This window comes from Mustela lutreola, chromosome 13 (assembly GCF_030435805.1).
Source record: "Mustela lutreola isolate mMusLut2 chromosome 13, mMusLut2.pri, whole genome shotgun sequence".
NCBI classification, from domain to species: Eukaryota; Metazoa; Chordata; class Mammalia; order Carnivora; family Mustelidae; genus Mustela; species Mustela lutreola.
In genome coordinates, this window is record NC_081302.1 from 23,092,063 (window position 1) to 23,118,164 (window position 26,102).

The 26,102-nt window shown below is 35.5% G+C and overlaps 1 protein-coding gene across 1 annotated transcript; it reads left to right on the top strand.

The window, feature by feature from the left end:
• The first annotated feature begins 16,527 nt into the window (after positions 1-16,527).
• Positions 16,528-17,621, top strand: LOC131813580 (galectin-3-like). The gene is given in 2 exon segments (XM_059143972.1): positions 16,528-16,687; positions 16,690-17,621. Coding segments are annotated over 2 exon segments (888 nt in total). The 5' UTR covers positions 16,528-16,590; the 3' UTR covers positions 17,481-17,621.
• The last annotated feature ends 8,481 nt before the right edge of the window (positions 17,622-26,102 follow it).

Sequence of the window (26,102 nt, forward strand, 5' to 3'; positions counted from 1 at the left end):
GCCACAAATATAAGCAATTAGAACATTATGAAAAATTATATGCCAACAAATTTGCAATCTGGAAGAAATCGATAAATTCCTAGAAATATACAAAGTATCACAACTTAAATAGGAAGAAAAATAAAATTTAAACAGACCCATAACCAGCAAAGAAATTGAATTAGTAATCAAAAATCTCCATTCAAACAGAAGTCCCAGACCCCAGAGGCCTTCCCAGGGGATTCTAACAGACATTGAAATAAGAATAAATTCTTCTCAAACTGTTCCAAAAAACAGAAATGGAAGGATAACTTCCAAAATCATTCTACAATGCCAGCATTATCTTGATTCCAAAAACAGATGAAGACCCCACTAAAAAGGAGAATTACAGGTCAATATCCTTGATGAACATGGATGCAAAAATTCTCAACAAAATACTGACAAATTGAATCCAGCAGTACACTAAGAGAATATTCACAAGAATCAGGTAGGCTTTATTCCTGGGATGCACAAATGGTTTGATATTCACTAATCAATCAATGTGATACACCCCATTGATGAAAGAAAGGATAAAGACCATATGACCCTCTCAATAGATGCAGAGAAAGCATTTGACAAAATACATCATTTCTTGATGAGTTTTATCAAACTCTCAACAAAATGGGAATAGAAGGAACATACCTCAACATCACAAAGGCCATATATTAAAGACCCACAGCTAATATCATCCTAAGTGGGGACAAACTGAAAGCTTTTCCTCTTTGGTCAGGAAGAAGACAGGGTTGTCCACTCTCACCACTTATTTATCATAGTACTGGAAGTCCTAGCTTTTGCAATCAGACAACAAAAGAAATAAAAGGCATCCAAATCAGCAAGGAAGTTAAACTTTCACTATCCACAGATGATGTGATACTTTATGTAGACAATCTGAAAGACTCCACAAACTATTTCTAGAACTGATACACAAATTCAGCAGTCACAGTATTAAAATGTACAGAATCTGTTGCATTTCTGTGCACTAATAATGAAGCAGCAGAAAAAGAAATCAAAGAAACCATCCTATTTATAATTGTACCAAAACCCATAAGATACCTAGGAACAAACCTAAACCAAAACTATAGGACAATATAATTGAAAACTATAGGACACTCATGAAAGAAACTGAAGAAAATGCAAAGAAATGGAAAAGCATCATATGCTCATGGATTGGAAGAACAAGTATTGTTGAAATAGCTATATTACCCAAAGCAATCTATACATTTAATGCAATCACTATTAAAATACCACTATAGCATATAGCTAGAACAAACAATCCTAAAAATTGTATAACCAGAAGAGACCCCAAATATCCTGAGCAATCTTCAAAAAGAAAAATGAAACTGAAGACATCACAATGCCAGACTTCAAGCTATATTACAAAGTTGTAGTGATGAAGACAGTAGGGTACTGGCACAAAAGCAGATACATAGATCAATGGAACAGAATAGAAAACCTAGAAATGGACCCATAACTATATGGTCATTAATCTTTGACAAAACAGGAAAGAATATCCAATGGAAAAATGACAGTCCCTTCAACCAACAGTTTTGAGAAAACTGGACAGCCACATGCAGAAGAATGAAACTGGACCCCTTGCTTACACCATACACAAGAATAAATTCAAAATGGATGAAAGGCCTAAATGTGAGACAAGAATCCATCAAAATCCTAGAGAAGAACACAGGCAGAAACCTCTGTGACCTCTGCCAAAGCAACGTCTTAACTAGCTAAGGTAAACAAAAGCAGAAATGAACTATTGGGGCTTTGCCAAGAAAAAAACCTTCTGTGCAGTAAACAATCAACAAAACTAAAAGGCAGCCTATAGAATAGGAGAAGATATTTGCAAATGACATGTCTTGTAAAGTGTTGGTATCCAAAATTCATAAAGAGCTTAAGCTCAACATCCAAAAAATAAATAATCCATTTAAGAAATGGGGAGCAGGCATGAAGAGATACTTTTCCAAAGAGGACATCCAGATGGCCAATAGACACATTAAAAAATACTCAATATCACTCATCATCAGGGAAATACAAATCAAACCCATGATGAGATACTACTTCACTCCTACCAGAATGACTAAAATTAACAACACAGGAAACAGGAGATGTTGGCCAGGCTGTGGAGCAAGGGGAACAATTTTGCACTGTTGGTGGGAATGCAAACTGGTGCAACCACTGTAGAAAACAGTATGGAGGTTCCTCAAAAAGTTGAAAAGAGAACTACCCTATGATCCAGCAATTGTGCTACTAGGTATTTAAACAAAGGATACAAAAATACTGATTTGAAAGGATACATGCACCCTGATGATTATAGCATCATTATTAACCATAGAGAAACTATGGAGAGAGCCCATCCATCCACTGAAAAAATGGATAAAGAAGAAATGGTAAAGAATGGATAAAGAAAAATTATATATATATATATATATATATATATATATATATATATATATATAGAATATTACTTAGCCATCAAAAAGAATGAAATCTTGCCATTTGCAATGATGTGGATGGAGCTAGAATGTATTATTGTCAGCAAAATAAGTCAGTCAGAGATAGATAAATACCATATGATTTCACTCATATGTATAATTTAAGAAACACAACAAAAGAACATAGGGGAAGGGGAAGAAAAAAGAGAGGGAAGCAAACCATAAGACACTCCTAAATATAGAGAACAGACTGAGAGTTGATGAAGGGGAGGTGGACAGTGGATGGGCTAAATGGGTGATGGACATTAAGGAGGACACTTGTATTGAGTACTAGGTGATATATGTAAGTGACGAATAACTAAAGTCTCCTCCTGATACTAATATTGCTCTACATGTTAAGTAGAATTTAAACAAAAATTTGAAAAAAAATCATATGAATACAAAGTCTACACAAATCACTTTCCAAGGTAACCATGGCTACCCTAATCCTTTTCCTGAACATAGAGGATGTATTAGTCTTCCTTTGCTTCCATAATAAAATACCACAGACTGAATCACTTAAAAAACAAAAATTTATTTCTTCACAATTTTGGAAGCTGAAAGTCTGGGATTAGGGTGCCAGCTTGGTCAGTTCCTGGTAAGAGCTGATTTATAGATATTCCCATCCGCTTGTGTCCTAACATTTCAGGGGGAGAAGTCTGTTGGATTTTTTGAGTTGTATCTAATTTAAAACTTATTACTAGTGTCTCAGCAGAAACAGATGAATCATTGGTGAATATGTGAATATTTGAATAGGTCTGAGTAACTTGAGGAACACCTAATAAAAAAAACACTTACAAAAATGTGGACATTTTATAGTGGGTTATTTTTGTGCACACCTTATGTTATGGTTTGGTGAACCAGATGACAGCTGGTTCATGATAGGGGTATCTGGGAGCATAGTCACTTTGTGCCTCATGGTCATGATTTCAGTTTCTCACAAAGCTTAGTAACAACACAGGTAAAACTTCTAAATTTTAGAAGTTTTGGTGGCAGAAGAAAGCATAATTTTTTTCTTAAAACCACAAGTCTCCTTGTGATTTTTTTTTTTTTTTTTTTTTTTAAATTTTTTTTTTTTTTTTATTTATTTCTTTGACAGAGACAGATCACAAGTAGGCAGAGAAACAGGCAGAGAGAGGAGGAAGCAGGCTCCCTGCTGAGCAGAGAGCCCGATGCGGGACTCGATCCCAGGACCCTGAGATCATGACCTGAGCCGAAGGCAGCGGCTTAACCCACTGAGCCACCCAGGCGCCCTCCTTGTGATTTTCATGGAGGTTTTGCAGAATCCCTGTATGCCTCTATATATGTCTATAAGCATCTTCAATATCATTAGATGGTATGCATTTCAGAATGCATATATTGAAACTTAATTCCAAAAATGATGGCATTTGGATGTGGGACCTTCAGAAGGTGATTAAGTAGTGAGGGTGGACCCAAATACATGGGATTAGTATCCTTGTAAGAGAGATCCCAGAGAGCTCCTTCATCCTTTTTGCCATGTGAGGAGACAGCAAGAAGACAGTCAATGCCATCTGTGAAACCAGGAAGATACAAGATCTTCCAGCTCTTAGTCTTGGATTTCCCTGCATCAAGAACTGTAAGAAACAAATTTCTATTGTTTGTACGTCACTGGTCTATGGTATTTTTGTTATAACATCCCTAATAGACTAAGACGGGTTCTCCATGTGTACATATGCACTTACAACATTTTACACATGGGATGGCATACAAGCTCAAAAGTATAAGAAGACTGCAAAGCCTTGTAAGGAAAAACAGAAAGTATACCAGGCAGTGGTTTTCTTGCGATCTTGACAAAAAGGTGAAAGAAGGCTTAAAGAAAGTAAATGAGTTAGAAAACTTGGGGATAGAATTATTTATTTGATCCCACTGACTGACCTAGATCATTTTTCTTAAAATGCTAAATCCTTTTTGATATTGAACAATAAGCTTTTAGAAATTGACATGTCATTTTAAGATGCTAACCAGAAATAGAACCTGTCAGATTTCATTTCCAAAGTGATTACATTTCACTCAGCAATTGGGAACAGGTCTCTATATTCTAACTCTCTAATTACTTTGTGACACTGTTATATTCAAATATTTGAAAATTTAAGGCAACAAAATAACAAACTGAGTTAATTAACAACACATTAACTCTGGTGTTTTGACTGTTTTTGTCACTAAAGTAACACTTTCAGCATGTTACACAAAGGATTAGGTGAAATGATTCAATTAACATTAATGTCGACTTCATAAGAGGCATTTCCTATAAAATAAAGCTGGGTTGTATATGTAATAAAACACACAAAACGAAAAAATAAGACTCAGATTTAAATGCATTTAAGGGGGCACCTGGGTGGCTCAGTGGGTTAAAGCCTCTGCCTTCGGCTCAGGTCATGATCCCAGAGTCCTGGGATCAAGCCCCACATCATGTTCTCTGCTCAGCAGCGAGCCTGCTTCCCCCTCCCCCCAACTCTGCCTGCCTCTCTGCCTACTTGTGAGCTCTCTCTGTCAAATAAATAAATAAAATCTTAAATAAATAAATAAATAAATAACTGCATTTAGAATATATACCAACCAAATTTATAATAAAATAAAAATCATATTATCAGAGAATTAGCTGATTAAATAATTAAATCACTCTATTAATTAAATCTCATTAGTTATTACTAACAACAGGGACCATAGTTGTAATGATTTGTCATATGAGGGCACTGATAACTTGACATCGTCACCATGAACAGATTGGAAATATTAGGCATCATTTTAGTCCAAGTCAAGCAGAGATAGAAAGGATATGCTATTATTGCTTTTACTGATGATCTTCCTCTTTTACATGTTTCACTGTCTCAACAATCTTTTATATTCCCTTACATGCTTATAAGTAAATACAGTTTACTATTTTTCTGAAAAATTTGAGGAACATTCACATTGCTTTTACAGTAGGTGAGATGTATGATAGATTCTAATATTTGCCTACTTTAAACTGAGGGCAATTACTAGAAACTAATTTTATATGCTATTAAACCAATAAAATATAACTTGCTTTTCAGAAGTAATCTTTTAAGTTTCTCCATCACTCTACTAAAACACTGAACTGATCAAAAATACAGTGTTCTGTTTTGAATCCATCAGTTGTCACAATGTATCTTGTTTCTAATACAGAGAACTCTGAAAAGTTAGGAATTTAATTTTTATCTATGAATTAGTTCCATGATACAATACCTGACATGACTCTTTTTACTGCTACAGTGATGTATTTAAAATTACTCAGTCAAAGGAAAAACAAAATGTAGTCTGTAAAAATATTTCAAAGATAACACACTGAGAGAAACAGTGCAATAAATTTGATCATAAGAAGAGACATGTAAGTACTTATAATAAAAAATTAAATAGGAAAGTGTTTCAAAAATGTCCTCATAAATATTTTTGCAGGATTACTTTGAAATTACTACTGTAATAAAGTTTGGAGTTATCACATTGGATCATACTCCTTAATACACAATTTTATAAGGTGACTCCTGAAACCATCCTTACTTTTGGAAAAAAAAAAAAAAAAACTTGAATCGAAGTATACTTTTTAACTCTAAAAACTGTATTTAAGATGCTATTTTCAATTCAGAGAATTTACATATTATAATATCACATGGAGAATCTTGCATCAAAAAATAAGCTCTATTATGTTTTATAAAGCACAATTAACCTAATTTTTAGGATCATTTTGAATTTCTCTTTTATTTATATTTTCCCTTGTGACATTGGTCATTAAAAAGTCTCACTGTCTTGAATAAAATTCTTATATGAAAATATTTTATTTTATTTTAAAGATTTATTAAATTATTTTAGAGAAAGAGGTCGTGATCATGAATGGGAGGGGCAGAGGGAAAAGAGAAAATCTCAAGCAAACTTCACTCCTGAGCACAGAACCTGGTCAGGGCTCCATTTCATGACCCTGAGATCATGTCCTGAGCTGAAACCAAGAGCTGGACACTTAACCAACTCTGCCACCCAGGCATCTCATATATGAAAATATTGTAAATTAGTATATTATAGCAATGTATGCTTATTGCATGCTCTGTTACTTCATTAAGTAATTATATTTGAGAAAACTGAAGGAAAAAGAAAATCACTTTTCTGTCCTAATCTACAATTCTCTCATTACCTTACCTCACTTATTAGCATCCTTACCTTGACAGATTATATTTTGGAGTTGAAAAGAAATTAGAAAATTTAATGCTTATAAAATACCAAAAAAAGACATACTCTTTTTTAGCTCTTTAATCTTATCCATGTGTGTCCTTTCATAAAAGTAAGCACAATGTCTCTAGACTGGAAAGCTATGGGTCTAATTCAGGGCAATAGGAAGGTAGATGGGTGCTTGATGGGAGGATAGAATGACCCCCAGACACTACATTGTTTAAGAATGCACTATGAGTGCATTCAGTTGTTCAATAAATATTTATTAACTTCCTGCTATTCCCTCTACTACAAACCAAAGTTCCTGAGACAGAAAAGAAAGAAAAATCTCTGCCTTTCTGAATCTTGCTTTCCAAATCACTTTGAGGAAAGGCTGTGTCACTCTAGTTTGTGTGGACAAGAGAAAAGGAAGGACAAGAGTGAGGTTGGGAGACTTACCAGTCACTGCAGGAGTAGTTTTGGTAAGAGATAATGATAAATGATATAACCATGGAGCTGGTTTTGCAGTATGTAGTCATGAAAATTGGTTAGATATGGACTCCATTTGAGGACCTGCTGAAATATGCAAGCTCATAAATATATGTGTAAGTACTGAAGGTATAACTTGTAAGAGATGATGTATTTATTAAATTATTAGAAAGTAACATTATTAAAATTTTAATATTTTTATACAGTCATTTGAATTTTTCTGAAGATCTGTATATATTTTCAATGTTTTGAAATGTATTGGCATTGATTTTTTCTTACCATTAAAAAAAAAACTTTATTGTAGATTTTTTTCTGGCATTTAATTCACTACACAACCTGAATATCTTTCTTTGTAAAATTCCTAGAAACAATAGAAAAATATAACTTATTTTGCAACATAAAATTAAGTTCCTTGAAAGTAATCAATTTCTCCAAGAACAAACAAAAAGCTTTCTTAAATCCAGATAATCCTGAGTCGAAGCAATACCTCATTTATGTAGACAGAGAAAGGATATTCCTGGGATTATTTATAAAAACAAAAACCTACACCCAAAACCCCCATCAATTCTAAAGCCTAACTGGGCATAAAAGACTTCGCCTTGGTCTGGCCCTGGGAAGAAACTGAGACATCCAGATAATCCATATGGTTCAAGAGTTATACCCTCAAATACAAGTATACTTTTAAAAAGAGACCAAAAAAAGAACAGTTTAAAATAAATAGTTGAATGACAGTATCTTGCCAGAAAGGATAAGTCTTCAGGATTTGTTATCAGGGATGTATGTATATAAAAATATTAAGGTTATCATAAGAATAGTAATAAAAATTCTCTCCAACCTTTAGTAGGGAAATAAATCAAAAATAAATAATGGTAAGTAAGAGATTTTTGAAAAATGAAAAATAGAAAACAGAGGTTTACTACCAAACACAAAATGAAATGTTAGGAATAAACCTAAGTATAGAAGATTTACAGAATTAACTCCTGAACTAAATTGCTTTAGTATAAATTCCCCTTATTCTGTACACCTCATGTTTACTTACAATTCAATAAAATTCACTTTCTCAGTATATGAAGTAGCAGTTAAAGGAGTACACACCTCAAGTGGTCTGTTTAAAGCAGTGCCAAACTCTAAAAGATATATAAATAAATGCATTATAATATTTTATTTATTTTTAAAAGATTTTGTTTATTCATTTGAGAGAGCATGAGTGGAGAGGAGAGGCAGAAGGAGAGGGAGAAGCAAACTCCCCACTGAGCAGGGAGCTGGACATGGGGCTTGATCCCACTACCCTGAGATCAGGACCTGATCTGAAGGCAGACACTTAACCATTTGAGCCACCCAGGCACCTGTATTGGATTTTTAGTGTCAGTCTATCTATCAGTATGAGTCTAACCTGGAAATTGTAACTGCATAGCAATTCAAAGATGGAAAGTGTGTCTGGGTGGCTCAGTTGTTTCTTCTGCCTTGACAAGGGTTATGATCCCTTCATCCTGAGATGGAGCTCCACATCAGGTTCCCTGCAGGGTGGCGGAGAGGCTGCTTCTTCCACTCCCATTTCCCTCGCTTCTGTTCCCTCTCTCACTATGTCTGTCTCTGTGAAAGAAATAAAAAAGAAAGAAAGAAAGAAAGAAAGAAAGAAGGAAAGAAAGAAAGAAAGAGAGAAAGAAAAGAAAAGAAAAGAAAAGAAAAGAAAAGAAAGGAAAGAAAAGAAAAGAAAAGAAAAGAAAAGAAAAGAAAAGAAAAGAAAAGAAAGAAAACAGGAAATTAGGGAAATAAGGAGTTAGCTAATAAGAGTAAGGAGAACTCTAAAAAATGCAGAAATAGGAAGTATAAGCAGTAGCCACTACTATTACAGGGCTGATATAAGCACTGAAGAGAGATGTCTCTGACTCCAGTCTCCCCAACCTAAATACAGATATTTGTTGGAGAAATCCAGGTATTTGTTGAATCATTGAATGCTGAGAAAACATAGTGTTGGTAGAATCTGCTAGTAACCTGCCCTCTAGAACCTACCAGAAAACCATCCCGTGGGGAAGAGTGGAGAGTTGACTTCATCAGAAAGCCACTTAAGTGCTGCCATTAGGTCTATTTAGTTCTTTGATTTTTTTCATCAGTCTTTTAGGTTTTTTTTATACAGATCTTGTACATATTTTGTTAGATTTATACCTAAGTACTTTATTTTGAGGGGTGCTGAAGTAAATGGCTGTGTTTCAATTTCAAATTCCACTTGTTCTTTGTTGCTATATGAACCACCAAACATTTGATATATGGAGATTTATGTATTCCATAACCTTGTTATAATTGCTTATTTACTTTAGGTCTTTTTGTGGATTTTTTCAGATTTTCTGCAGAGATAACCATGTCTTCTATGTTAAAAATACAATTTTTACCTTCCTTCCCAATTGGTATTCCTTTTATTTTCTTTGTATGATTCCACAGCTAGGACACCCAGCAAGATGCTGAAAAGCAGAGGTGAGAGAGGACATCCTTGGTTTGTTCCTAATCTTAATCAGAAAACTTTCAGTTTCTCAACATTAAGTTTGATTTTAGGTGTAGGTTTTTGTAAATAGTCTTTTTCAAGTTGAGGAAAGTTCCTTCTATTCCTAGTGTATTGGATTGTGTCAAATATTTTTTCCTGCATTCTTTTAATATCCATGGGATTTGTAATAATGTCCACTTTTTAATTTCTGATACTAGTAATTTGTAACTTCTCTCTCTTTTCTTAGTTATCTTGATTAGAGGCATATTCATTTTACATATATTTTCATAGAACTAGTTTTTTGCTTCACTGGTTTTTGATCCACAAAACTGTGAGATATTAAATAGGTGTTGCTTTAAACTGTTATTCTTGTTGTAATTTATTTCATTGATTTTCTGTTAAATTTCTATTGATTTCCTGTTTCAATTTCATTAATTTCTACTCTGAGTTTTACTATTTCCTTCCTTATGCTTAATTTGAATTTAATTTCCTCTTCCAAGTTTCTGATAATGAAATCTTAGACTATTGATTTCAGATAATTCCTCTTTCCCAACATATGACCTTAATGCTATAAATTTCCCTCTAAACAATGTTTGTTGTATTCCCCAAAATTTTGATAAGTTATACCTTAATTATCTCTCAGAGCTGTTCACACTGAGCTTCCAGTAATTCTTCAATTATAGTTAAGGTTTCTTTACTTCAGCACTGGTTCCTGTAAAGGTTTCAACTCATGGACTTCAGTTCTGTTAAGTTCTAATTCTCTCTGCTTGTGTATCTGTTGATCCAACTTAAGGGGAGTGGTTTTTCTTGTGATTTCAATTTTCTTATGGATTTAAGAAGAGTAGTTAATTTTTTAGTTCAGATTTTTAGTTGTTTGGACAGAATGGCAACTTCCAAGCTTCTAACATGCTGAACCACAAACCCACACCTACATTTTTTAATTTATCTAGCCAATGTTTACATGGGGATGTTAAGAAAGTTATAGATAGACTTATCAGGAGTTCTAGGGAAAAAGCTGAAATGGAGCTATTTGTTTAAAATGATCATTTGAACAATACCCCCTTAAATCCATACAGATAAGATTATCTAGGACAAAATATAGATGAAGAATGTAAGAGTTCCCAACAGTTGGTCCTGTAATATTCCAAGAATTTTTTTAAAAGATTGTATTTATTTATTTATTTGAGAGAGAAGAGAAAGAAAGAGAGCGAGCAAGCACAAGCAGGGGGAGGGGCAAAAAGAGAGGGAGAAGCAGACTCCCTCCTGAGTAAGGAGCCTGATGTTGAGTTCCATTCCAAGACTCTCAGATCTTGACCTGAGCCAAAGGCAGACACTTAACTGACTGAGCCACCCAGGTGCCCTTTTAATGTTCCAAATTTAAGTAGTCAGTTGGAAGAGAGCCATCAAAATATGAGATGCTTTAAAAAATATTTTTAATAGAAGAAATCCCAGAGAGAAGACAGAGGTTTCCAAAAGGCTTCAAATGTTACTGGGTGACAAGGTAAGATAACAGAGAAATACTCATTGGATCTGGTCATATGAAAAAATTGATTTTAGCAAATGGAGATTTAAGGGAGTGACAGGGACAAAGAACAGGAAACTTGATGGGTATTGGAAATTACAGCCAGTAAAGACTCAGTAAAGACCAACAGTTACTTCAAAAATTATTTTCTAAAATGAAGGAAAGTAATTGGAGAAATGAAGTTAAGGTGTACATTTTGTTTATTTTTAAGATGGAAGAATTTCAAGCTTTAGCACAGCAAAAGAAAGAGTTAACAAAACTAAGAGGCAATCCACAGAATGGGAGAAGATATTTACAAATTTTGGATAAAAGGTTGATATCCAGGATCTATAAAGAACCTATCAAACTCAACACCCATAAAATAAATAATCCAGTCAAGAAATGAGCAGAAGACATTAACAGATGCTTCTTCAAAGAAGACATACAAATAGCTAACAGACACATGAAAAAATGTTCAACAGCACTAGCCATCAGGAACATAAAAATCAATACCACAATAGGATACTACCTTACACCAGTTAGAATGGCCAAAATTAACAAGACAGGAAACAAACAAGTGTTGGCAAGGTTGTGGAGGAAGGCAAAACATTTTACACTGTTGGTGTGAATGCAAGCTGGTGCAGTCACTCTGGAAAACAGTAAGGGGGTTCCTCAAGATGTTAAAAATAGAGCTACCCTATGACTCAGTGATTGCACTACTAGATATTTACCCCAAAGATACAGATGTAGTAAAAAGTAGGGACACATGCACCCCAATATTCATAGCAGCAATGTCCACAATTAACTGAGATGTCCTTTAACAGATGAATGGATAAAGAATGCACCGACATGGATGGAACTGGAGGGGATTATGCTAAGTGAAACCTACATGAAACACTCATACATGGAACATAAAGAATAGAGTGGGGGACCACAGGGGAAGGGAGGGAAAACTGAATGGGAAGAAATCAGAGAGGGAGACAAACCACGAGAGACTCTGGAATCTGAAAAATGAACTGATGGTTACAGAAGGGAGGGGCTGGGGATGGGGTATCTAGGTGATGCATATTAAGGAGGGCATGTGTTGGGTGCGAACTGGGTGTTTCTGCATCTAATGTACCATTGAACTCAGCAAAAACTTACTATGTACTATATGCTGGCTAACTGAACATAATAATAAAAAATGTGAGAATTTCAATACATAGATCAAAATTATCAAAAAATAAGAAAATTTATGATGTATATGGAACTAAGCATAAATGGAGATGCAAGGATTTTGAGATGGCTAGGGAACACAGGATACAAAAAATAATTAGATAGCATAAAAATAATATCTCCCATTTTAACAGAGGTAAAAAAGCAAATATCAGTCTGGTTCAGATAGGCTTATAGATTTTTCTGGTGAAATGATGAAGGTTTTTCCTTTGATAAACTGTAAGTGATTCAACGTATGAATAGTTTTCCTGATACAGAGGAGGTAGCAAATATAACAGAAGCAAAAATCCAAGGTCCTATGAACTAAGAACTTTTTGTGAATTATAGGCAGAAACATTTGTACAAATTATAATAGCTTACCATTTTTTAGAAAAAAAAATAACAATACAGGCTGACACTTGGAAGTAACTTATCAATACTTTGCATTGTCATAGCAGGAATACAAAAAAAAAAAACCAATAATACATAAAATCACAACCAAAAATGAAAAAGAATACTCATGAATAGTTTTGCATAAAAATTAATATTGTTTATCATAGTATTTTGCAGCAATGTAACTTATTTATAATGTATTTTGCAATAATGTAATTTTTATTATAATAGTATCTTATTTTGAAAACCTAAAATCTGGGGTACTTGGGTGGCTCAGTGGGTTAAGCCTCTGCCTTCAGCTCATGTCATGATCCCAGGGTCCTGGGATCAAGCTCTGCATCAGGTTCTCTGCTCAGCAGGGAGCCTGCTTCCCCTCTCTCTCTGCCTGCCTCTCTGCCTACTTGTGATCTCTGTCTGTCAAATAAATAAACAAAATCTTTTTAACAAAAGAAAAAGAAAACCTAAAATCCATTTCACCAAAGATGGTTGAGAATAAAAAATATGAAAATTTTCATGCTCATAAATGAAATAGTAAATTCTAAGATTAAGCAAGGCTCAGAATATATGCCAGTCTTATGTTATTTTAAAATATATTTCTTGGACAATGTGTACTCTCTTTCAATAATAGATTATGCAAAAAAAAAACACAAAGCAAACATTTTAAAGTAGTAGTATAAAAATATGGCTGGAAATTTAAGCAGTTAAAATGAAGACTCATACTATAAAAGTGTAAATGCAGCCCGTGATTGATGACACAGGCTTGGCAATCAAATAGATCTCAATTTAAATAAAGCAAATAGCTTCTGCTAGGTATGTCACCTTGGGCTAAGTTTTTAAACTGTCTTAGCATTGGTGTCCTAATTTGTAAGATGGGAATCACATCATCTGTCCCATATGAAATGGTAAAATTTAAATGACAGAGTATATGTGAATGCTTATCACACATTCTCTCACTGATTAAATGCTTAGAAAAAGCAGCTAGCAGAGGTAGAAAGTAGAAATGACAGTACTATAAAAGTGTTATAAATCTATTTCTAACAGGTTTTTAAGAGGGTACTGGCCACATGAATACTACAGCATGAGAGCTATGCTGTACAGAGCTCAGAAATCATAGCAACTCTCCAAATATGTCCTCTAAAAATCTCTATAAAAACCCATGTCTATTATGGAGGGCTGAAAAAACCTTATCAGAAGAAAAAAAGTTTGCTGATATCACGTCTCTATTTTTATTCTAGGATCTTTTATCACTTTTCTTACTACATACATTGGCCCTATACACCTAAGCACAAAACTATTAAATCCTAGATTGTATACAAATAGTAGAAAACCCATTATTTACCATTTTGACCTTACTCCTCTTAAGGCAATATAAAGGAATACAAATTTTTAGAGTTTTGTATATTTTAAATAAACTCTCCTAACTCAATTAGGTAAAAGCAAAAATGCATAAGAGTATCTATTTTGTTTCCAGATATCCATCTAAAATGACCTTGACTGTGGGTTCCTGTGGGGTTCAGTTGGTTAAGCATCTAACTCTTGATTTCAGCTCAGGTCATGATCTCGGGGTGGTGACCCCCTCTGAGCCCCGCCTCTGGCTCCTTACTGGGCATGGAGCCTGCTTGGGTCCTTTCTGTCCCTTTGTCCCTCCTCTCCTTTCTCACTCTCTCTCAATAATAATAATTATAATTATAATTATTAATATCACCTTGACTGGAAGAATTTAGGCAGAATTTTAGCTATTCATTCTTTAAGTTTTAAAATTTATTTTAGAGAAAGAGAGAGCGAGCAGATGGGGAAGGGGCAGAGGAGGAGGAAGAGGAAGAGCATGGAGCCCCACACAGGGTTTGATCTCATGACCCTAAGATCACAGCCTGAGCTAAAACCAAGAGTCGGATGGTTAACAGACTGCACCACCAGTTAAAGACTGCATTCACTCTTTAAAAAGTATTTGATAATATACTCTTTGTAAATTGTTCAATTACTGGAGATGGAGGAATAACCAACAGACACTGTGTCTCCTCTTTCCAGGACAGGTATGGTCTTAACTGAGTAATGCCCATGAGGTCATTCAGAATTTAGCCTGCCTAGATAGATGTCCAGCAGTTACACAGACTGTAGTAGGGACATCAGTGGTATTTGCAGAAGATAACATGTATCTGGTTATTAACCTTAACTCTGGTCAGTATCCCATCCAGGAGCATTCCCACCTCTAGAGTACCAAAAAAACCCTGCAAAACTAATCTGACACAGATGGAAAAGTATTGCAGAAAACCTTCCTTCTTGCATAGTCTTCTGAAGAAGGTCGTCCCTGACTAAAAAGCTCCAGCAAACCTGTGTTAATTTAGGGGATAATTGCTACCTTTATAATTTTGAAAATTGAACAGTGAAAATTTGAATTAACTAAAGACATGTTTAAAAGACCTTCCTTTTTGGTTATTGTTAACAATATTGCTATGAACATTGGAGTGCAGGTATCCCTTCAAATCAATATTTTTTATATCCTTTGGGCAAATATCTAGCCTTTTAACTATAGAGAATACATTGAGGTTTGCTGGAGGGGAGGTGGGCGGGAAGATGGTTTAACTGATGATGGGGATTAAGGAGGGCACTTGTGGTGAGCACTGGGTGCTGTATGTAAGTGACGAATCACTAAATCCTACACCTAAACCTAATATTACACTGTATGTTAACTAACTGGAATTTAAATAAAAACTTGAAAAAAACAAAAGACCTTATTTTTTTAGAGCAGTTATAAGTTTGTTTCAACATCTATTGGAAGGTGCAGAGATTTCCCTTATAACCCCTGTCTCCATATATGTAGCGCTTTCTCCACTATTGACACCTCCCACCAGTGATGCATTTATTACAACTGATAAGCATACATTGACACATGACAGTCATCTACTGTCTATAGTTCATTTTAGAGTTTACTTTAGGTGTTGAACATTCTATTGGATGGGTCAAAGGAATAATGACCCATTATTATGGTATCATACGGACTGCATTCATTGTTCTAAGAATCCTCTATGCTCCATTTATTCATCCATTCCTCCTTCCTTACTTTTACCAACTACATATTTGATGTTCAGAGGTTGTCTGCTCTAAATACTGTTGGTGTTGCCTAGTGGTAGTATAAATGGGCGACTACTATTATTTTAAAAACTTATTCTCAATTATCAAAATACGAGGAACAATATGGCTACTTATCTTATTTTCCAATTCATATCATTTATTCTTTTTCTAAATTTTTTCTCAAACTTATTTGCTATTTTAAAAAATATTTATTTATTTACTTACTTATTTATATGACAGAGAGAGAGAAAAGGAGAGCTAGGGCACAAGCAGAGAAGAGCAGCAGGCAGAAGGAGAAGGAGAAGTTTCATCTCAGGACCTAGATCTTGATCTGAGCTGAAGGCAGCTGTTTAAATGACTGAGCCACCCAGGGGTCTCTCAATTCTGCTTGCTTCAGTCAAAAGTTGAATGCCTGGCCCAAAGAATGGAAACAAGTTTTAGCTTATAGGGGGATTTCATGTCACGTGGAATTCTATTGTGTGTATGATTATAAATTAATGCCAATGTACTTGGAAAACTTGAAAGCTACATGTAAAAGAATGAAATTGGACCATTTCCAAACACATGCACACAAAGAAAACTCAGAATGAGTTAAAGTACTGAATGTGAGCTCTGAAACCATAAAAATCCTAGAAGAGAGCACAGACAGTAATTCTGACATCAGCCACAGAAACATTTTTCTGCATATGTCTCCTAAGGCAAGTGAAACAAATGCAAAAATAAACTATTGGAGGATCGCAGCACCTCACCAGAAGCCGCCCCCGCAGCAAGTGAGCGAGCGCCGAGGTGTCGGGAAAATGGCAGACAATTTTTCACTTAATGATGCTTTATCTGGGTCTGGAAACCCAAACCCTCAAGGATGGCCTGGTCAATGGGGAAACCAGCCTGCTGGAGCAGGGGCTACCCAGGGACCTCCTATCCTGGTGCCTACCCTGGACAGGCCCCTCCTGGCAGTTATCCTGGACAGGCCCCTCCTGGTGGCTACCCAGGACAGGCCCCTCCTGGTGGCTACCCTGGACAGGCCCCTCCTGGTGGCTATCCTGGACAGGCACCTCCAGGAGCCTATCCTGGACAGGCCCCTCCTGGCAGCTATCCTGGACAGGCACCTCCAGGAGCCTACCCTGGCCCAACAGCTCCTGCTTATCCTGGACCACCTGCACCAGGAGCCTACCCTGGGCAACCGAGTGGGCCTGGGGCCTACCCGCCTCCTGGACAGCCAAGTGCTCCTGGAGCCCAGCCCGCTGCTGGCGCCTTTGGCATCCCTGCTGGATCACTGACTGTACCTTATGACCTGCCCTTGCCTGGAGGAGTCATGCCTCGCATGCTGATAACAATTCTGGGCACAACGAAGCCCAATGCAAACAGATTTGCTTTAGATTTCAAGAGAGGGAATGATGTTGCTTTCCACTTTAACCCACGCTTCAATGAGGACAACAAGAGAGTCATTGTTTGCAATACAAAGCTGGATAACCTCTGGGGAAAGGAAGAAAGACAGGCGACTTTCCCATTTGAAACTGGTAAACCATTCAAAGTACAAGTGCTGGTTGAATCTGACCACTTCAAGGTTGCGGTCAATGATGCTCACGTGTTGCAGTACAATCATCGGATGAAAAATCTCCAGGAAATCAGCAAACTGGGAATTTCTGGTGACATAGATCTCACCAGTGCTTCACATGTTACGATATAATCTTAAAGGGGAAGATTTAAAAAAAAAATGAAATTGAATATAAACCCTTACACATTGAAACTTCATGTTTCCTGATTGAAAAATTTCACTTTTATTCATCACTGTCCTTATAAATCTTTGATTTAATAAATATTCTAAGAGTTCAAAAAAAAGAAAAAAAAACTATTGGAGCAACGTCAAAATAAGAAGCTTTTGCACAGTAAGAAAACCATCAACAAAACAAAATGGTAAGGTATTGACTGGGGAAAATATTTGTAAATTATATATTTGATAAGCGGTTACTTGCTAAAATCTGTGAATAACTTGCACAACTCAAAAACAAAAATCAATCTGAGTAAAAATAAGCAGAAGGCCTGAATACATATTTTTTTCCAAAGATATATAGATGGCCAATAGACACATGAAAAGATGTTCAATGTCACTAATTATTAGGAAGATGCAAATCAAAACCACAATGAGATATCACCTTACACCTGTCAGAATAGCAAAAAAATTAGAAGAGTAGAAATAACAACTGTTGGCAAAGATATCAAATAAAGGAACCCTCAGACACTGTGGGTAGAAATGTAAATTAGTGCAGCCACTGTAGAAGAAAATATGTAGTTTCCACAAAAAATTTAGAATAGAAATACCACATAATCATATAATTCCACTTCTGAGTATTTACCCAAGGGAATAAAAATAGTAATTCAGAAAGATATATGCACCTTGAAGTTTATTGCAGCATTATTTGTAATAGCCAAGATATGGAAGCATCCTAAGTGTCCATCAATAGACAAATGGACATAGAACATATACATAAATATATATATGTAATGAAATATTACACAAACATAAAAAGCATGAGATTGAGCCATTTGTGACAACATGGATAGACCTACAGTGTATTATGCTAAGTGAAATAACGCAGACTGAGAAAGACTAAAACCATATGATTACACTCATATGTGGAATCTAAAAACAAAACAAAAAACCCGAAACTACAAATGATAAAATAAAGAAGCAAAAAACAGAATTAGATCTATAGTTACAGAGAACAATTTGTTGGTGGCCAGAGTGGGTGGGGTATTGGGCAAGATGAATGAAGGGGGGTGGAAGATACAGGTTTCCAGGTATGGAATGTATAGTTATGGAAGAAAAAGACACACTCAAAGGATTACAGTCAATGATATTGTAATAGCATTGTATAGTGATAGATGGTAGCTAAACCTGTGGCGAGTATAACATAATGTATAAACTTATTGAATTACTATCTCATACATATGAAACTAGTGCCATATTATGTGTCAGCTACACTCAAATAAATATTAATTAATTAATACTAATAACATCTTCCAAATTCAGAGACTATTTGGACAATGATAGAAAATAAATCTTTCAAGAGCCTATTTGCTTTTCTAAATATTGGAAAATTACCTAATGTTATAAGACAACACTAACATTGTTGGATGTAGAACATAGGCAGATCAGTTTGTATTTAGTAAAATATATTTAATACCAATCACTGATAAGCAATTCTCTCAGGCAGGACCCCCCCTTTCATATTTCTAATAATCATTTTGAAACTTCTGCTGATAACTGAAAATACAGACTTCATCTAAAATTATTAACAAAACCATCTGACTTTATATACTAAGTTTCATAATGGTCATGAATATCCAATTAAGTCCCATTCGTGATAACATTCTTGACAAAATATAGCAGAAATATACATTTCTAAACCGGTGATGTTTACTTATAAATTCTAAGTAAATCATTCAAATGATTTTGGATTGCTGATAGGTTGAAAAGACAAATCTGGAATTATTTTTCACGGGAATTAAGTGAATATTTAGGATGACTCAAATGGTCTCCAAATTGATTTTTCATTTATCATTTTTTTTTCCAAGTTAGAAAGGTACATCTGCATTCAGTAGATATAGTATTTATTTATTTTCTGAAGGAGAAAATAATACAAAAGTCATTTTGCAGTAGGATGCTGTAGCACCACACCGGTGGTGCTTATATGGGTGTTCATATTAATCCACCATTATATTTTCTCATTTTTATAATATTTAACATTTTTATAATAATACTTTGAAATTAAGATAGATTATTGAGTACACTTTTTTCTTGGTGTTCAGTAGTTTATAATTTGTTTTTTGTTTTTTTTTAAAGATTTTATTTATTTATTTGTCATAGAGAGAGAAGCGAGAGCAAGCACAGGCAGACAGAGTGGCAGGCAGAGGCAGAGGGAGAAGCAGACTCCCCGCCAAGCAAGGAGCCCGATGTGGGACTCGATCCCAGGACGCTGGGATCATGACCTGAGCGGAAGGCAGCCGCTTAACCAACTGAGCCACCCAGGCGTCCCAGTTTATAATTTGTTTTAAATTTGCATCTCAGTAATGTTTATAAAATCTTCACATTAACAACACAAACAGGAAAGTGATAACATTTTATCAGGTTATGGAGATTAAAACAGGGTATTTATGGGTCAGAGGTTTTTAAAAATTCTGCTTACCACACCCCGCTAGAGCAAGTACAAATTTTCTTTTCAAACTCGTTTTTGTTTTCCTCCACTCTTGTTTTATGGTCTTGTTTGTTAATTTATTTTTTTTTAATTTTCCCTTCCTAATAGTAAAAAACACCACAGTCATAACATCATGGTTCTTACATTAATACTGATAATAAAAGATGGTATGATATATATTCTTATTTTTAAAAGTTGGTATCTTAAACCTTATTTTAAATAACTTAGGTAAGATCTTTATAAACTAGAATTCTTGTTTTTAGCTTTTCATATTAAACTGAGAGCAGTAGATGAGTATTTGTTTAAAATTGTTCTTTATACCAAAAATTGGGGCTGCGACTTTATATGTTAGTGAAAGCTTGAGTTGATTTTCCTCTTCAAAGCAGTGTCAATAAATTTTTATGGGTTATATCTCTATTCTCATTTCCTTTTTTTCCTTTTTTAAATCTTTATTTTCTGCATCACACCTCACTCTTTTCTTAAGTTTTAGCCTGAAATATGTAAATCTAGATGGTATCTACAAAAACAGAAAGAAGAAATCCGAAGGAATAAAGTAGGAAAATGGTTACAAATTTTTCAGTTTTTTGTCATATGGTTTCAGTTACTTGTGGAACATAAGGTAGAGCATGGAGGATACTAGAAGAAAGAAGGGCAAAATGAAGAGGGACAAATCAGATGGGGAGACGAATTATGCGAGACCGTGGACTCCCAGAAACAAACTGAGGGTTTTGGGGACTGAAGGGGTAGGAATGGATATTAAGTGGTGGTGGGTACTAAGGAGGGCACGTATTGCAGGGAGCACTGGGTGTTATATGTAAACAATGAATCTTGGAGCACTACATCAAAAACTAGTGACATACTCTATGGTGACTAACATAACATAATAAAAAGAATAATCTAAAAATTTTTCAGTTTTTGTTTTTTCTTGGGTTGGCAAAAAGGCCTCCACACTTTATAGAATACTGATAAAGGTAGTCAACGCTAATGAAATAATAACTAGTATTACTGGAAATCTATTATTTGGAAGACTCTGTGCTAGGAGTACTAGACATTTCAGGCTGGTGGATTTCATATTTTTCCCATTCTGCAAATAAGGAAACAGTTATAAAGAAAGTTAAGTAATTTGGACAGTTAAATACTCAGAACTGTAAATGCACATCTCCCAATCCAACTATAATTTTACATTCTTCTTTAAAGTTTCACTTTCCTCTTTCATGAAATTGTTGGAGAGACAGCATGGTGTAGTAAAAAAGAGCACTAGAAATGGAGTTAAGTAGTCTAAGTGCTAATCTCAGCACTCCCAATTACTACTAGCACAGTTTTAGGAAAATTGTTTAAGTATGACTATTATCGTTTTTCTCATTTCAACAGGCACAGTACATGCACAGATGTTGTGTAATCACATAAGGTAGTGGAAGTGAAAGTTCTTTTTCCAAAATGAAAATTGAAGCCTAATTCTATAATGTGGTAATGATGGTATGAGATATACACAATTAAAACAAGGCACAAGCTGGCATCTCTCAGTCACCCCTCCCCATTCACCACAAGCAGGTAATAAAATCTCCCTTCTTTGTTATCTTAAGGAGGAAAAATATGATTCTCTCTATGAACATTTTATTATTTAAATAGCAAGTATAAGGGAAGTTGAAAAATGATAATGAAAGCATAACGTAAATGAAAGAATATTCAATTTAGATTAACAAATCTGAGTTTGAGTTCTTCCTCCACCAATGAATATTTATTTGATCCTCTGTAAATCATCTACTTGCTTTGGGGTGCCTGGGTAGAACAGTTGGTTAAAGTTTCAGCTCAGATCTGGTCTCAGGGTCATGGGATTGAATCTAGGCAGGGTCCGCACTCAGTGTGGAGTTAGCTTGAGATTCTTTCCTTCTCCATCTTGTCCTTCCTACTTTCCCCCTCCCTCTCTACAAAAGAAACAAATAAATCTTTAAAAAAATCATCTCCTTGCTCTGAACTTGATTTCCTTCACATATAAAACAAATTGCAATATTTTTTCTTCTACCTAAAAAAAAGTTTGTGAATTTTAAATACTTTAATAAGAAATGTAATACCAGTTGGTATACTATATAAGACAGTATAATAGTAGTGATATATTATTACAAAACTATACAATAACAATATGAGATCAATGATACATTAGCAAAAAACTATATAATTATACAGTATGAGAATGATATATTACATATTATAATGACACATTAACTAATATATTATTAGGAGCCTATTTATAAAATGCAACCTGGATAATATGTAGGAAATGCAGAGATATAGGTGCAATCAATATTGGATTATTATTTTACACAAAGATATGTATAAATATGGTTTAAGAAGATGAATGAGAAGAACTCTAGCAAAAGACAAAACATGGGAAACTGGAAGGAATGGTAATATATCTGTGTAATTTATATGATTCACATTTTGATATGGAAGAAGAATGGTAAGCAAGCTCACATCTTCTATTGGAGCTAAGAAGAAAAAGAGAGAGAGATGCATCATGAAATTACAATATAATTCTCCATGTGCAATTTAGGGAAATAGAGAATATTAAAAACTGAATGGATAAGATTCTAACCCAGACCAGTAAGATTAGCTTTCCAGGCTAGCAACTTCTAAACCGGGACTTGGAAGATTAAAGGGTGTGAATCAAGTGAAGAAAGGTGAGGGAAAAAAATAATAATCTCAGTAGATGGAACAGCATGTTGATAGCCTAAGAGCAAAGCAACCATTGCATAATTGAAGATTCAAGGGAACTTTGTTATCAGATTTGGCTCTAAGGTTAAAGATGATGAGAATAAAAAGATAAGCAGTGGGAAGTTATTATAGGATCCTGATAAATTCTATTTAGGTATTTGGACTGTATCATGTAAAGAGATAGTTGAAAACCAAGTCCACATAGGCAAATAAAACAAATTTTTCTTAAAACGTGCACATAATTAGAGTGACATCAAGACTGTAGACTGTAAAACAAGTTGGGAGCCTGATGAAGTAACTCAGAGGACAAATAATGGTAACCTAGAAGTGGGAAGAGATTGAATAATTCAAGAGCTACTTAGCATAATGAATAGACAATACATGCTTTTTGATTGAATCAGATAATGAGGCTATATGAGATAATCAGGATTCCCAGGCTATATAACATACATAATATATAAGGGATAGTAAACCAATATAAATTTATTTTCAGTAACTCTTACTCCTGCTTTTTAGTAAGATTCCACATCAAGAGCCAAGTCTACTAATACCAGATCATAGCACTTCTTTAATAGTGCTTAGAGGATACTCCTTTCTATTATGACTTACATGTTATCAAGTGTTCTTCTCTTAAAGGGAAAAACATCATACCAAATGAGATTCATCTGTAGCAAGAAGAAGAAGTATCCTTTCTGCTCTAATATGAGTATAAATAGAATGGATGAGAATAATGGAAGAGAGACAGAGTTAGCATGCAAGCATATTAGAATTGCCTTCCATCTGCCAGAAAAACTATTGTAGGAGATGTTAGATGTAGGTGCAGAGCATTTTTCTTCACTTTGCTGCTGGGGCTGTGTAAGGAGATGCTTCAGAAGGTTCCCTTTGATAACATCGGGAAACTGTTACTGAAGTAAAAAGAAACTGCATGAAGCAAGAGCGCAGAGGTAGGTCCTGAACCTACGCCCTTGAGTGTCTTTTGACTTCTGAGGTATGGGATGGGCTTGAAAAGATTGTGTAAGCTCGTCAAGGCACAGGGAAATAACTCTTCAGAGAGCCAGTGGAATTTCTATGGGTCAGTCGGGATAGGGAACAAAATCACCCTGTCACAAAACCCATATGTTAAAGAGAAAAGCTAGGGGATAGATTGCTAGCAGACTCGGCATATGATGTACCTGGAATAACTGGTTGAGGCAGCACCAGCAAAGAAAGACCAGGTCCTTAGTTAATCAATGCAAGACAGCGCAATTTCACCAGCTGCCTGTTAGAAGTTAAGAACATAGGATGGCAAGGGATTAGCTTAGGACATTCATCCCTAGAAAAGTCTAGGAGTGTCCTAGAGGGCAGCTTGGTGAGCTTCCTGCATTTGTGAACCCCCAAATTAATGCAAGCCCCTACCTCAATCCCGAATATATACAAGCTGTATTTAGTAAGGAGGAAAGGGAAGTAAAAATAAGAACTACTGAGAGTGTGTACGGAGGAGATTGAGCTTTTCAAAACTCACTACTGAAACTTAATAATTGGCGAATATTTCCATACATTACCTTCAGATGTCTAATCCCTTTGGTGAAAGTAATTACCCATGGAAAACAAAGATGCTGTATTCTTTCTGCATATTTCCTAAATAGAATGGAAATTTATGAATAAACCACAATTGACTACAAGATTTGCTGCTGCCCCTGGGAACAATTTGTTACTTAATCTGTAACCCCTGGAGGATTTTACTAGTTGCCAAGCACATTTAGATAGGGCCTTAAGAAATACATGTACTGGCAACAGGTCTTTGGGGAGAAGGACGGGGATGTAGGACCGGGACGCTGGGCGGCTGGGGATGCCGGGCTCGCTCCAGGCGGAAGGCTGCCCCTTCACAGAAGCCGGGCTGCCTGGCATACCTGGTGCGCTCAGGGTGGAACAAAAACCACCTTTTCCATTATTGCTTCCCTTTTCCTTGATCGCTTCTCTCTCTTCCCAGAAGCGCCCATTGTTAGTTAGAGGAGTCCTTTGAATGTGCTTGGTTAACTATAAACTCGATCCTCCTCCTTGATTGTCTGCAAGACGGGATTAACGTTTGACCTTCACAGGTCCTTCTGTTGGCTCTTGTTTCTATCCCATAAAAGTGAGACGGTGGAGTTGCTCGGGGCAGCAGTCCTTTTCGACTGTGGTCCTCTGCTCCCAATCTCTTGCAGCTCTCCTTTGTGCCTAATTCTTCTCCCGTTGCCCACTGGAAGCGGCAAAGATCATAGGCTAGAACAAAAGCAAGTGGATCATCTCACTAGTCATTGAAAAGAATTTATATGTGTATCTCTGATGGAACCTGATATACAAATTTGAAGACCCAGAGAGAGTTTAGCTAGCATCAGCCTTTAAACATTCATCAGTAACATGGGAATAGATTAAACTACAATGGAGAACAATATAAAGTTGGGAGAGAGGCAGAACTAAACTGAAACTAACACATGCATAATTGAAAGATAGACCCTGAAGAGAAGTACACAAACAAGATTTCGTAAAGCACTTCCTAAATATATCCTGATATATCCAGAGATATAGCAAAGCATTAGGATAAGTTCCCACTCAGACTTTCTGGTATGTTAAATACATACACAGTTACGGAGTTAATTTATGGATGATTTGTTGAGTAGGCAACCGGAGCCCATAGTGCATACAGTATGGTGGATTTAGTAACCTAAACATGGAATCCAGAAATGATTTGAGCTGGAGTGCTGTAAATAAATAATTAAATGAGGACAGGAAGAATATTTAAAGAAATAAAAGGAGCTATTGTCCTAGGAAGGGAAGCACAATTTTTCAGAGGTGTGGCAATTTCTAAGTATAAGCATGAAGAGTGCAAGGAAATCCATATGAAGTTACAAGCTCCTGAAAATGCAAAAATCTAAGGTCATAAAGAAGGTTATTTGGAAAGAAATGTGACTAAGCCTTAGCGGGAGACATTTCATTAGTAAATAAGATTTCCAGAAGTCAGGAGGAAAGCCTCCATTGTGCTTAGAGAAAAATGATTTGGGAGCCAAATGATCAGTGAAGCAGGAAGGAAAGACAACATTTTTCGGGTATTCATGGATCCAGAAAGTTTACATGTTATGCTTTTTCAGCCTATAGGGAACTGACATGCTTACCAAAGAGTAGAGGATGTATGATGGAAGAATTATTGCATTTTTTTCCACAAATGTGGTGATACATGGTTGCCTGGTGGGAAACAAGCTTAAAACTTGTAGTCAGGACTGGAGAAATGAGGCATGGGTGAATGTGAGAAAGGGACTGGGTGTACTCAGAAAAATACATTGTTTCCTCGTCTCCTTTAAGATAGAAAAAAGCAGTTGTAGGTGAGGAAAAGAATGAAAATTACAGAATCTGCATAGCAAGTACAAAATTGTAGTTCAAAAGTG